The sequence below is a fragment of the Drosophila serrata genome, unplaced genomic scaffold (genome assembly GCF_035046125.1).
Source record: "Drosophila serrata isolate PLE 108 unplaced genomic scaffold, ASM3504612v1 contig_272, whole genome shotgun sequence".
Taxonomy (NCBI): Eukaryota; Metazoa; Arthropoda; class Insecta; order Diptera; family Drosophilidae; genus Drosophila; species Drosophila serrata.
In genome coordinates this window covers 10,799,721-10,814,777 of record NW_028257170.1, presented here as the reverse complement: position 1 = coordinate 10,814,777, position 15,057 = coordinate 10,799,721, and the positions used below count along the sequence as shown (strand labels likewise).

Sequence of the window (15,057 nt, the reverse complement as noted above, 5' to 3'; positions counted from 1 at the left end):
TAAGGTGAATACCATAAGAGCCGACCTACTTCTATTAGAAAATAGTTTAAAGTCCAACATCCTTAATGGAGTTCCATAAACACAGCCTAAAATCGCTGCCAGGTGCAAAAGCTTTCAGGATCCGCCTGTCTTGCTTAGCCGTTTACCTTTAATTATAATGTTTGACGCCTGCCCCAATGTAATTGAGGGGCTCCCGGCCTGAAATATCGTAGTCCTTGCAGTTTAGCATCGTGGGAACTTAAACTTTTGTTTTACTTTCACTAATTGAACCAATTGGGGCCACACAAACACAGCACAGTATATATGTATATATATATATATATATTCATATATCTTTTTCCGATGCCTGAGAGCTCTTTGCAATATTTATGGGCATATATTGATTAAATAATTAGGCCTCTGCAAGAGACCAATTCACAAGGATATAAATGAAATTTATGTCAAATGCCAGGGAATATAAATTTATACCCAGTGCAGTGGGTCGCACAAAGGCAGTATAGTTTCAGTTGCACTTCATTTAATAAAGCAAATTGCACAGACGGGGTGAGTGGAGCGACTTAATTAATAATTTATACGCAGCTTGTTAACACTTGTTACCCTCCATCTCCTTTAAATTTCTGTGTATTTTTACCATCATTTTCTGTGTTTGTTTCTCTTTTATGTATATGTATGTATGTTTATATATAATTTTGCTGTTTTCGTTGTCGGGTCGGGGCACAGAGCCGCTGGTTATTTGAACTGGGCCCGGGGAATAGGGTTAAGTTTTTGAGCCAGACTGAGATAGACAAAGTGAATGGGAGAGAAGGGGCGAAACTAGAGCAGACTTAGTCAAGGTGTTTGGGGTCGAAAGGTATTACAACATTTTGTTGGGATTTTCTTTGAGGTTGCCTCTCATAAATAAAACTTATTGCAAGCCAGTGATTTTTAGAATTTATGATAATGTAGCATCAGTGGAAAAGGTACGACTTAAAAACTTAAATTTTGAGAATGCAGCTTGATCTTTCCGTGAAAAGAACCTATAGGAAAGGAAACAAACTTTAACATAAACTAATACCTAAAATATGTTTCCTATTCCTCTGATATGGTAAGAGAGAGCAGAGTATAAATATTGATTATAATTTCGGTGCCAATTAAAGCTCACCCAAAAAGCACAGTAAATGGAAAAATCACAGAGAATAGGTTCTGATTTAAATTTGAATGGAAGCCACACAAAAAGTGATAATTCGATTTAATTAGAATCATAACTACACACACTTTAATTTGATAAAATCTATTCCGCCATTTGTGCAATTAACATTCAGACTCGCTGTGCCACAGATGGGATGGCGATCTGCAGGCTCCCATGTGGGCTATCTCCGCATAAATATATTAATGGGATTTCCTTTTTTCGCCTTTGTTTTTGTTCTCACAGTCAATTCGCCCCGGGTGGCAGAGCAGAGTTCATAGTTCAGAGAGCGCTCACTCACTCACATATTGATGGATATTTATGGCGTTCGTGGCTGGAAAGCGGAAAAGCTTCAAAATACGTGCATGATTGAAATCCTCGCAGGAGCATACGGCTATGCGGCTTTGGCCAGCGGACATGGCTCAATCATGCCGTCCAAATAGCCGGCGGCGGCTGAGGCCCTCTAAATTGGCTTTGTAGCTTTTTGAATTTGTTTATCCAGCATTTTATTTGGCCACATCTGCGGACTCACGGGTATCGATGTGGTGGCGGGGTCATCTATCGATTTTCCAAGCGCAGCTTCGACAATTTTAATGCTCCTCTCTTCTTATTTTTATTTCATTTTCGGGGCCAAATATTTGCGTCTATTGTATTGCCGTTTGTCTATTTACGAAAATATTTATTCTGCATTTGCCATGCGATGTGCTTTGGCTGCGCGGGAGATAATTTCCGCTAATTGCTTGCAAGAGATATAATGTGGCAACGAGCTTAATGGTTTGATAGTGGCGACCATTTAAAAGTTCACAACTTATATTTCATCTATCTCTTTTAAATCATCTACAATGACTCTCTGAGAACCTTTTCATAAATATTAAATATATCTTCAACATTTAGATAAAATTATTTTCGAATAAATATGTTGCTTTTGTGAAAGGATGTTTTTTCGAATCATTTCCTTTATTTGTTCCTAAATTCTATTTGTCTCTAAATTCTTTATTTGTTTCTAAATTCTTCGTTTGTTTCTAAATTCTGATTTACACTTTTCGTTTGTTGTTCCTCCTAAACCTCTCGTTCCAACAGTAATCTGCTGCTCGCTGCTGTGTTGCAAACGCTTCAACACAAAAAAGACAGATCCGTTTTAAAAGAAGGACAAAGAACGGATCGACTTCTTATACAATTTTAGTTTATTTTTTATGTGATTTTTTTTTTACATTAGCGCGAATCATGTCAGTTTTCGGATTTAAGGAACCCTATTTGAATGCGTTGCATCCCGATATAGCATCTTTAACCTTTTGGGTGCAATAGACCTATCGACGCTTGATGTCGATTACACAATAAAAAAAACTTGGCTGCATCGCTTTCAAAAAACTTATTGATTACCAAAATTTTATATGAAAGCGTTGCCACATAATTGCGTTTCAAATTTTTTTTGCGGACAAAGCAATTTAAAAAAGGACAGTTCTGTCCTAAAAGAGGACAAATTTGAAACCCTGCGCGCGCGTAACATCGCAATTTAATATTTATAATAATATTTATTAGCCTGCCCCACTTTTCATTTCATTTTTAGCATCATAATAGCATTGAAAAAAAGTTCAGTTATATATTTACCTCGTGTCAAATCTCCGATCGAGTTTTTTTTTTTTGTTTTCATCAGATTCTTTGAAAAATTCTGTTGTCAAAACTGTTTTCAAAAAATCAAAACCTCGAAAATACATATATATTTGCACAAGGTCAATACTTGGACTTATGCCGCAAATTAATAAAGGAGGTGACTCGGAGGAGGCGTCGGGCCGTAAGGGAAAGCCCAAAGGTCAGCCCCAAAAGGACCAAGAAAATCGAGGATGGAGCGATCAGAAGAAAGGACAATATGGTACGATTACAGAGAAAAAAAAAACTGCAAGGTAAATGATCTGAACGAATCCAAACTCAACTTCTGCTCCTTTAGATGGACGGCAGAGTGGTGGAGGCCAGCACAAATTCGGAGAACAGCAGCAGGAAAAAGTAGGACAGCAACAGAAGTTCGGAGGACAGCAGCAAAAGAGTCAAGGGTCTCAAGGATGGGAAAATCGGCAAGGGTGCCAGGGTCAAAAAAATGTAGGATGGGGCGATCAGAAGAAAGATCAAAATGGTAAGACACCGGAAAAAAAACTGCACGGTAAATTATCTGAGCGATCCTAACTTCAACTTCTACTCATTTAGATGGATGGCAGAGTGGTGGAGGCCAGCAGAAGAAGTTCGGAGAACAGCAGCAGCAAAAAGTAGGACAGCAACAGAAGTTCCAAGGACAGCAGAAAAATTCTCAAGGAACTCAAGGATGGGCTTGTCGAAAAGGACCGGAGTCTTATAAGACTCTGAATGAACAACAGACTTCAGGTTCACTGCACAGTGCGAGTTCATCAACCTCTGCTTCATCTGGGTGCCAGAAGGAAGAAGTCCAACAGCAAAGGACCCACGGAGCCCAAAGATATGGTGGTCAGCAAAGCTCGTACAAAGACCGTGAAAACTGGGGTCCCCAACCGCAACAACGGACACAAGATCAGCAGATGCAACGCCCACAACAACATTCACAACAACGTCCACAAGGACAACAGATGCAACATCCACAAGGTCAGCCTCAACAACGTCCACAAGAACAGCAGATGCAACGCCCACAAGAACATTCGCAACAACGTCCACAAGGACAACAGATGCAACATCCACAAGGTCGGCCACAACATCATCCACAAAAACAGCAGATGGAACGTCCACAAGAACAGCAGATGCAACGTCCACAGGAACATCCACAACAACGTCCACAAGGACAGCAGATGCAACATCCACAAGGTCGGCCTATACAACGTCCACAAGAACAGCAGATGCAACGTCCACAAGGACAGCCGCAACAACATCAGCAAGGACAGGAGATGCAACATCCACAAGGTCGGTCACAACAACGTCCACAAGAACAGCAGATGCAACGTCCACAGGAACATCCACAACAACGTCCACAAGGACAGCAGATGCAACATCCACAAGGCCGGTCACAACAACGTCCACAAGAACAGCAGATGCAACGTCCACAGGAACATCCACAACAACGTCCACAAGGACAGCAGATGCAACATCCACAAGGTCGACCTACACAACGTCCACAAGAACATTCGCAACAAGTTCCACAGGGACAGCAGATGCAACATCCACAAGGTCGGCCACAACAACGTCCACAAGAACAGCAGATGCAACGTCCACAGGAACATCCACAACAACGTCCAAAAGGACAGCAGATGCAACATCCACAAGGTCGGTCACAACAACGTCCACAAGAACAGCAGATGCAACGTCCACAGGAACATCCACAACAACGTCCACAAGGACAGCAGATGCAACATCCACAAGGTCGACCTACACAACGTCCACAAGAACATTCGCAACAAGGTCCACAGGGACAGCAGATGCAACATCCACAAGGTCGGCCACAACAACGTCCACAAGAACAGCAGATGCAACGTCCACAGGAACAGCAGATACAACGTCCACAAGAACATCCGCAACAACGTCCACAAGGACAGCAGATGCAACATACTCAAGGTCTACCACAACAAAGTCCACAAGAACAGCAGATGAAAAGTTCACAACGACAAAAGATGCAACATCCACAAGGTCAGCCACAAAAACTTCCACAAGGACAGCAACAGAGGCAACTTTCTGGCTGCCAGTCTCAGGGACCAGCACCTAAGAACGTCTTAACGCCACATCCCCTTGGCGAACGGGATCCCAATCAAAAAGATGATCCGAAAACACTACCACAGCAGAAGCGTGTGGATCAACCAAAAGATCAACAAAAATCCCAACCTGTTAGTTCCGCTCCATTGCAGCCTGCTGTAATTATAAAACGTGGCACGATCGGAACTCCCGGCCAGGTGGCCGTTAATTATCTGGAAATAAACATGGAAAAAATGCCCGAAATAGCCTTCCACTATGACGTTAAGATATTACCAGAGCGGCCTAAGAAGTTCTGGAGGCAGGCTTTCGAGCAATTTCGCGTCAATCAATTGGGAGGAGCGATTGCTGCCTATGATGGCACAGCCTCGTGCTACTCTGTGGACGCCCTGGACACAAAATCGTGTAATGGGGAGGTGACTGTAAGTAAAGGAATATTATTAACAAATCAAATCAGAGTTTCTGAACTCTATATTCAAAGTTTGTGTCTGAATCCTGTTCAAAAACGCTTTGCCTAACTGTTTTTCAGGTCATTGATAGACATGGGCGTTCTATTCATTATACTGTGGAAATCAAGGAGACATATGACCTTCAGGTCGATCTGAACTCTTTAAGAAAGTGCGTACATATAGCTCTCAATCGATTTTTATTATTAAAATTCCATCATAACGCAGCTACATGTCTGAGAGGATCTTCGACAAACCTATGCGGGCCATGCAATGCCTAGAGGTAGTTATGGCCGCTCCATGCCACAACAAAGCCATTCGGTCTGGACGCTCCTTTTTCAAGATGTCCGCGCCGGGTCACCGTCGGGAGCTGGAAGATGGCTATGAGGCTCTGGTCGGTCTCTATCAGGCCTTCATGCTGGGCGATCGACCCTTTTTGAATGTGGACATATCGCACAAGTCCTTTCCGATAGACATGCCGGTGCTCGAGTACCTGGAACGATTTGGGCTGGGGCAAAAAATCAATCAGAATACCGATCTTGGCCAGTCGCGTGGCTCCATTGACTTGTTCCTGAAGGGCCTCAATGTGGTTTATACGCCACCAAAATGTTTCAATTCTTTGCCACATTGCTGGAAAGTTAATGGACTTTCGAAAGACCCGGCCAGCAAGCAAACGTTCCAGCTGGAGGATAAAAATCTTACAGTTTTAGAGTATTTTAAATCTCGCAACTATATGTTGCAGTTTCCCCATCTTCATTGCCTGCACGTTGGATATCCGTCAAAGAATATAATGGTGCCCATCGAACTATGCCACATCGAGGGAGGACAGGTCATGAATGTAAGGTCGCATAAATATCAGAAGACCATTTTTAAGCTTGAATCTTTTGCAGCGCAAGGATGCAGCCACCCAAGTGTCAAACATGATCAAGGTTGCCGCCACCTCGACCAATGAACGCAAGGCCAAGATCATGGACCTACTCAAGTTCTTTCATCACAACTTGGACCCAACCATCGGTCGTTTTGGCCTCCGCATTGCCAACGATTTCATCATGGTGCATACCCGAACTCTCGCGCCGCCGCAGGTGGAGTACCAGGGCAACAAGTGTTGCCCGGTAAGGAATGGTTCGTGGCGCATAGACAATATGCGCTTCCTCAAGGCTAATCCGAAGGTGCACAAGTGGGCGATCATGTTCTTTGATCCGCCACGCGGTCGCAAGATGCCCTTCAATCAGGTGGCCGATTTTGAGTACAAAGTGCTGGGCCAAGCCAGGGCCATGAATGTGAGCCTGGACAAGAAGGCTGAAATATGGCCCTATAAGGACGAGCGCAGCCTAGACAAGTGTTTCGAAGATCTTCGGGGAAAATGCGATATAGCCTTTGTGATCATACCGCAGTTTGGCGTGACGTACAGCACCATTAAGCAGAAGGCCGAACTGCAGCACGGCATTCTGACGCAGTGCATCAAGCAGTTTACCGTCGAGCGCAAGAATAATCCTCAGACCATTGGCAACATCTTGCTGAAGGTCAATTCAAAGCTGAATGGCATTAACCATAAGCTAAAGGACGATACCCGCCAGCCAATTCTCACGAACGCCATGTTCCTGGGCGCCGACGTTAGCCATCCGTCGCCCGATCAACGCGAGATCCCCAGCGTGGTGGGCGTGGCTGCCTCGCACGATCCCTTTGGCGGTGCCTACAACATGCAGTATCGCCTCCAGCGCTCGACACTGGAGGAGATCGAGGATATGGAATCGATTACACTGGAACATCTGCGCGTGTACCACAAGTATCATAATAAATATCCCGAACATATTATGTACTATCGCGATGGTGTAAGTGACGGCCAGTTTCCGAAAATCAAAACCGAGGAGATTAAGGGCATAAAAGCGGCCTGTCGACAGGTATGTTTTTTTAATTTCAATCCTGTATATTTATTTTATTGAAATCGTTCGTCTACCTAAAGATCGGCATTCGACCAAAGATTTGCTGCATTATAGTGGTGAAGCGTCACCATACTCGATTCTTTCCCGTGGGCGAACCAACGCCCTACAACAAGTTCAATAATGTGTCACCCGGAACGGTGGTGGACCGCACCATTGTCCATCCGAACGAAGTGCAGTTCTTTATGGTCAGCCACCAGTCCATCCAGGGCACGGCCAAGCCAACGCGTTACAATGTAATTGAGAACACAGGCAGACTGGATATTGACCTCTTGCAGCAGTTAACCTTCAACCTCTGTCATATGTTTCCGCGCTGCACTCGATCGGTTTCGTATCCAGCACCGGCCTACCTTGCTCACCTGGTGGCTGCCCGTGGGCGTCACTATTTGACGGGGTAAGTCATGGTTTTTCATCTCGTGTTTTCAAATGCTTAGTAATTGATTTTTATTACAGCACTGAACGGTTCCAGGACCTGAAGAGGGAATACAGCAAGCGAACGATTGTTCCCAAATTTATGAACACAAACCCAATGTTTTTTATATAAATTTTACAATTCTCGAATGAGGGGGCATGAGCGGATTGAGGTCCTATGACGGATACTTCCCTGGGTCTTTAAATAATCTTTCTTTAATATTATCCCTTTGATCAATTTCATATATACAAATTTTAAACTGATTACGTTGACCAAATAATAAATTCAGCAAGAACACAAACCCTACCCTTGCATTTGGCAAATAGCAAAGTTAATTAGTTTTATGCACAACCTTTGTTTGCACAAAAAACTAGCAGACTAGCGGAAAGCAGAGGAGAAATCTGCAAAAAGTTTTCACATTTCCGTGCAAGGACATGCGTGACGTAGACGGGTGACCCCTCCTTTTGGTGGCAAAGCTCAGCTTTCACACTTGCCAGGCTCTCACACATACTTTTCTTTTTATTTATTATGTTTTTTTTTACTCTCTCTTTCTCCCCCAAAACTCAAGTGAAAAACAAACTTGCACGAATTGCCCGAGGAATTAAGAAAACGAACAAAAATACTTTACGTGAATATATATACACAAGGGACATTGCTATGATTAGCATTTCAATAGCGTATAGGGCCAAGCCCTGGGCCCAGGGATATTATTCATAAAAGGCGATTACTTTTAATGCCCAGGCAGGCCTCGTGTGCCCGCCAGTATGCAACTATAATTAGATGGCCAATTATGGCGTTGAAAATTGAAATTTGCGGCAACTGCAGTCAATTTGCCACACAAAAAAAATATGAAGTGAAACAATGTGGATGATGAGGCCGCGTCCAACACGGCGTATACGTAACTCGTGTACTCGTTTCGGTGGACCTCTTAGTCACGCGTTCGCATCTCGAAATCCCCGGCCAGCAGGTGCAAGGAAAGCTAGAACAACAAAAAAAATCGTGTCATCCAAGCGATTATCCTTGCGTGTCCACGGATTAATTTTAATGCTCAAAATGACGCACACGATCTGGCCATGGTCCTTTTGATGTGGGTCACACGAATCATACTCGGGGCAACCCTCTGGAACGTACATTTTCCAACCATTTCCCAACTAATCCCTACCAAAAACCATACTGTTTAATCAACTCGGTACTAACCACATTCCGATTTTCAGTTTATTGTAAATATTTTACATTCTCCATCCAACATTTTCTAGGGTCCACTCTGATTGAATTTTAATTAAAAAACAGCCGCGAATCAAACCGTAAAAAAAAGGAAAAGGACACGTCAAACTGTTTGGTAATAAAGTCAACCGGTTCATTTGGCATTTAAGGCAATTAAACAACAATGTTTATATCAATTAAATGGGTTTTCCACCAAATGTCCGCCGTGGACTGGTACACCGAAATGTTTACATAATAAAATAATTAAATGTAATTGTGTTGCATTTAACGATAATGAAAATGCGATGGGTAAATTTCGCTGCATTGACATTATAATGAACGTAGAACAGATGATAAATAAAGAATCGAATTATTGGATACAATATGTTTAAAGTTGATTAAGGACAAAACTCGTCCATCAATATAATTTCAATAAATGTTTTCTAATTGCAATTACCTTTAACATATTTGCTAGTTCCACCCGAAACCAAGACCCTTGAAGCTCCTGTCTTATTTTCTCTTTGACATATATACATCTTTATAGTATAAATAATAAAAGAAAATCCGACCCCTTGTTGATTTTCTAAAGATATCATGAAATCCTTGAACGAATGCTGAGTGGGAATTCTGGCACAACTCGGTGAGTGCAACATCAAAGTGCGAATAAGAATGAAGTAGGGAAATCTTTAAGATATTCGCATACATAAGGGGACGTGTATAGTATGTCTTGCACTAACTTATTACCATACAGCATTTTCCTTGTACGCAGCAAAAATTGTTGCACAGCATGTGGCAAGGAAAATAGGGGCAGAAAACAGGGGCAGGAGTTAGGATGTCGAGCTACAGAGAGCATATTTGAGTTTCCTGCTGCTGAAGTCCTGCATAATAATCCTTCACACACTCACACACAAACACTCGTGGTGCTGAGATGTAAACGAAATTTGTTGTATTGAAGGCACACGGCTTGGTTTTCAACGCTCTGCAGATGACACGCTTTCCCATTTCCCGGCTTGAATGCTCAATGAGTTTGACTTTTTACCTGCTGCCGAGACTGTTGGTTTTCTGCCCCGATTTTCGCATATGCCAAAACCAAGATTAAAGGGGCATATATCATATTTGAGTCAATACGGGCTCGGGGCCATATTTCAATAAACGCCGCCATTCAACTTGTCAACGTGTCGCCTGCCAAAGTGGCTGTAAAATGCAACTCCCGCTCTCCACACCCTTTATCATTCATTTCCCGCATATTTTCCCTGCACTCGAAACTTATTTTTTCCACGCAAATTTCCTTTGCACCGACATAAAAAAATAGGGAAAAAAACGAGTAGGGTAGGGTAACTCATTTGAGCCGTGACATGTGATGCCTGCCTGCCTTGTTATGTGACGGCCAAGGGTGAAAGTTTTGCATAATTTACGTTGAGCGCGAAAGGCGAAAGTTTTGCATCCTTCTGCCATCGTTCTGCGATTTTTTTTTAAACATATATTTTTTTGTAGATGTTTGGTGTCGTGCCCCAAGGGCAAAGAACTCGTAGTCGGGGAAGTGGAAATAATTCTTTTGCATTAATTGAACTTATTAAAAGTTTGATATCTAGTTGGCATCTTTTTTGAACTCACAAGATTTGTTCAAATATTGAAATTTGTGTTCTTTTTCTATTGAAAATATTACAGTTTTGTTACAAATATATTTTCTTTCTAGTTTAAAGCTGTTTTAAATCGATATATGTTTTATTTAGTCTCTAGTTTAATTTGGTAATAAGAAAAGTTTTCTACGTAGCTTAAAGGTATTTTTAAGAAAGGAATTTTAGAAAAAATTAATAGTAAAATCCATTCCTGTTCATAATTTAAAGCTTCTGACTAATCACTTCTCTGAAATATACTTTAATTAATATTCATTTGATTTAAAGTTTCAAAGTCAAATTTAATTAATTTATAAACGTAGCAGAACAAAGTCATTTCCAATTGTTTCTGATATCCATCTAAAGCCTCTGCAGGACATTGATATTTCCATTTCACTTCACTGGATTTGCGTGTTTTTGTTTATTTGAAAGTCGGAGGATTTGATATGTCTTTATTGGAAAACTCATACAGTGACAGGTGTATATCCATCTCCATACCATGCTGACCGGTGTCGTGTTCGGATTTGGCAAAAGGAAAAAGTGGCATACAAATATCTAGCAAATATATATATATGTATATATATTTATAGGAATAGGTATATAAAGATATAGCAGCACAAGGCAAACACAACAAATCAATTTCTGTTTGACCCACCGCTCCACTGAGCTGGACAGCGAGCTAACTGAAAGCGGCAACGGGCAGCGGAGAGGAGCCAATCCAATGCATTCCACCCAAGACCCAATCCTCATCCTAGTTCCTATAACCACTCACTAAAAATTGAAATCAGGATCAAGTCAATACATAAAATATATTTAAAGTAAAAATTAAATTGAAAAATATAAGTTTGAGTGATGAAATGCATGTATTTTCCTTTAATTTCTATAATCATCCTTTAACTTTACTTTTATGTTTAAGTTCAGTATTCAGTATTCTTGACCATTATTCTCTTTATTTTTTCGGTGCATTCCGTAAGTCTCCTGATTTGGTTTATGCCTTTTTCATACCTGCAAATAAACTTGGCTCGCTTTCAGGACCTGTTTCTGGCTACGGTTCCGGCTCCGGTTCTGTTTTAGTTTCTGTTTCTCGTTTTAGCCCGTGGCACTGCCACTGACACTGATTGCTTGTGAGCCGTATGCCCGACTTGACTGCAGTCAAGACGGCCATTATTCACTTGCACTCGCCACTTCAGCCAGGAGCCAAGGATCTGCGGGGAGGGCCGAAAAGGAGAGGAAGGGGGTTCAGGAACAGACAGCGAAACTCTCGTGGAAACTTTACGGGGAATGGGGGCTCAGTCACAAAGGAAAGTAACTGGCAGTGAACCGTTTGCTTTTCCATCTTTCCATCACACTCTCACACTGAGAAAAATTAATCGTGTAGAGAGATATGTATTGATAGAACTCTGTTTAATTTTGATAAAACTTATCTAAAAAAATTCCATGTACATTACAGTTTTCTCTTAAATTTCTCATTTCGATGTACATTTTTTCTCAGTGTTAAATCCCTTTGGGGGCGGCCGTAATAGTGGCCGTGGTGCGTTTGAAGGCTTGGCCACCGCACCGGATGTCCTGGCATTTCCGCCCCGCTAATACGAAGTCGCCATGAGTCAGCCTTTGTTGGCCATGTTTGCCTTTCGTTCGGTCTGTGGTTTTCTTATTTTTTCATTAGCATTTTTCTTGCAACCCTATGGGGAAATATTGTCGTCAATTATGTTACATAATCAACACAAAACAAAAATGTAACAAATTCCGTTACTTTCTCAGACTTTGACACGGTTCCATTTTCATTTTCCACTCGGTTTTATTTGGGGTTTTCCCCAGCAGCAGATTAGTATTAATGATGTTCAGTTTGCACGCGCCCAAAAACTGGGCTAACTTTGTATTTGGGTTAATTTGGTTAATTTTTCGTAGTTTTGGCACCAAGACGAATGGATCAGGAAACTAGACCCGAATTACGCAATTATGGCTTTAGCAACGGATGCGTGCCAAAAATTTGTTCCTTATTTCTGTGGGAGAAATAAGGATTTTTAGCCTTATTTATTTCATAGCGGAAAAGTGTGAAATATTATTCAAGAAAAGTATGTTAATTTTGTTCTAAGTTGTGCCTGTCCAAATGTTTATTTCAGTCTCTTTAAATATAATTTCAATTCAAATGTATTTTTGTAATATTTTGCACTCACGAGTTATCAAAACCTTGTTTTGCTTGGAGTTGTTTTTGCTGTCTGCTGAGCTAATGAAGCCGAATTTATTGCCAAGGCTTTATGGACAGCCATACAGTTTGCACATACTCGTTTTATGGCCAACAAAACAGAATAATGTGGCTGAAAAGCAGCCAAAAATCGGCTAATGTATGCAGACGCAAAGAGGGATGCTGTACATGCCGACGACGAAAAAGTTGGTAACATCTCGGTGAGCACACAAAATGGATTTTGTCTGCATTAAAATAACTTCTAGATAAAGCGAGGAAATTGCTTTTGAATACGGTCATGCATATATATATCTCTGTATATATGTATTTATATAACGTCGCCGGCTCGTGGAAAAAATTGAGACATTTTCTGTGGCATTTTTGAGGTCGTTAAGCGACACTCGTGGCGTATACGCAATTTTCCGCATTGTTTACCCAAAGCAGCACTGAATTTAACTTAATTTACTTATGAGTTGGCTGGAATTTGAATTTGCATCGATGTGGAGCATCTGTGCCAGCTGAGTCAGAGCCAGAGCCAAGCAAGGGGAACTCCCACATAGCAGCTCGTAAATCTCGGACCAAGTTCTAGCCACTGAGCTAAGGACAAGACATAAATCCGAATTTAGCAAAGCAGAAATCAAAGTTTCCAAGCACGCACAACACAAAGGACCAGATCCCGGCCATAGTTTCGGGGCCAAATGAGGCAGCCCACTCGATATGTTCCGATATCTGGGTCAATTCGGAAGCCATGAAATATGAGCTCCCCCGCAGTCGTAAGCGGCTTAAAGAGTTCTCGGCAAACATAATTGTAAAAATAAAATGGAATCTCAAGCAGAGGTCCTTTTTGAAGTGGAGCCGTAACCTTGGCCAAAGTCTAGTCCGGTGCCTCTGGACTGGCCTTAGCCACACGCACACATAAATAATTAAAATGACCTCATAATGTTTCGATTTTCTCGCTGGCTTTTCTCCTTTGCTTGGTTTCTATTCATTGTTTTTCCCTGCTATTTTTTTTTCTTCTCAGCGGACGTTTTTGGCGCTTTTTCGACTTTTTTGCCGCAGTCATTAATGTAATGGTCTGCATTATTTGCGAACATTCCGAGTGTTAGTGTCCATCTCCGTCTCTCTATTTATGTGTCTCCTGACCGCGACCTTAGGCCTATACACACCATATTCGTGAATGACACGCAACACACTGGGAATACCCTTTTAAATAAAATGACAGCGTTTGAGGATTGAGGCTTTATATACAGTCTAGCCTCAACAGCTCTCAAGTTAAGTTATGGCAAGTTGAGGTTATAATATTATCTTTTATATGTAGGGTTCTTAAAGTTATGGATTTTATTTGCAATAATTCAATTGAGTACTATTTATATGTTAAAGCTTAAAACATATGTTTTACTGCTGTAAGAGCAAAGCATAACAATTGATTTATTTAAATTCCCATAACAAAAAATATAATTTCTTTAAATTTGAAACCAAGATTTATTCACAACAAAAAGCTAATGCAACTAACAATAATTACCCAAGTGACAATGTTATAAAAAATTCTATTAAAAACATGATTTTCTTAATATTTATATTTATATTTATATGAGCCAAAAAATCATATGTATGTTGTCTATATAAATATCTTTATCTATCTTTTTTTAATGAATTATAAGTTAAACTAAATTTTCTCAAATTTATTAATACAATTAGTTAAAAGTCTTCGTGGTTTATAAGGTTTATTTTGTATTCCCTTTATAGTTGCTTTTTTTTTGTCATAGCAGGACTTTCGCTGTAGTCAACCTCAGTTCGAGCTATAGAAGTTTGACTGTGGATTTTATTTCCGTACATGTCCTTCTATATGTATGCATATATGTACTTGCATGTTCCTTTTAGCATTTTATTGCCGGTCACTTTTATTTTCGTTCTGCTCTCTCCCCGCACAACCTTCGATGGTGGGGCCTCCTTTCGGTTCCTCAGCAATTTCCTCCGCCTGGCGGTGGGCAGTCATTCATGACGTGGCCACCATTGCTCCGGCATAATCTTCCACTGCCGTTTTGCCTGCCAAATCGGCTGTGCCATCAAATTAAACGACAACTAAATTGGCGCACATTTTGCGCTATTTGGCAGGCTTTTGTCTGCGTTCCAGAGGGTTTACATAAGCGGGCGACAACAAAAAATAAAAAGAATAGGATAAAAAAAGGAAGTGCAGAGCAGAATGCTAACAATGACAACAGCTGACATTGATTGGGGCTATGATGGTAGCGCGGGAAGACCAAGGTTCTAATAATGGCAATAATAATAAGTAGCTGATAATTTGACACTAAGTCACAGGGTCGTATACGTAATGCGTTGGAAGAAACCCGGAATTGGTTGCGCCCACCAATCAATTGAAGTTATCATTTG

The 15,057-nt window shown here is 41.2% G+C and overlaps 2 protein-coding genes across 27 annotated transcripts in view; one reads left to right on the top strand and one right to left on the bottom strand.

Annotated features, from left to right (window-relative positions):
• Positions 1-15,057, bottom strand: part of pHCl-1 (pH-sensitive chloride channel 1) — a 61,035-nt gene that overhangs the window by 37,421 nt on the left and 8,557 nt on the right. The window lies entirely within an intron of this gene.
• On the top strand, positions 2,713-7,968 carry LOC110189869 (protein argonaute-2-like). The gene is made up of 8 exons (XM_020960090.2): positions 2,713-3,035; positions 3,111-3,293; positions 3,365-5,286; positions 5,394-5,482; positions 5,539-6,148; positions 6,201-7,211; positions 7,274-7,644; positions 7,704-7,968. Exons 1-8 carry the CDS (start codon positions 2,912-2,914, stop codon positions 7,792-7,794), a joined length of 4,401 nt encoding a protein of 1,466 aa, XP_020815749.2. The 5' UTR covers positions 2,713-2,911; the 3' UTR covers positions 7,795-7,968.

Coding starts and splice junctions, on each gene's coding strand:
- LOC110189869 (XM_020960090.2), top strand. CDS start 2,912: ATGCCGCAAATTAATAAAGGAGGTGACTCGGAGGAGGCGTCGGGCCGT. Junction 5,287..5,393: donor CGTGTAATGGGGAGGTGACT/GTAAGTAAAGGA, acceptor ACTGTTTTTCAG/GTCATTGATAGACATGGGCG. Junction 7,212..7,273: donor TAAAAGCGGCCTGTCGACAG/GTATGTTTTTTT, acceptor GTCTACCTAAAG/ATCGGCATTCGACCAAAGAT.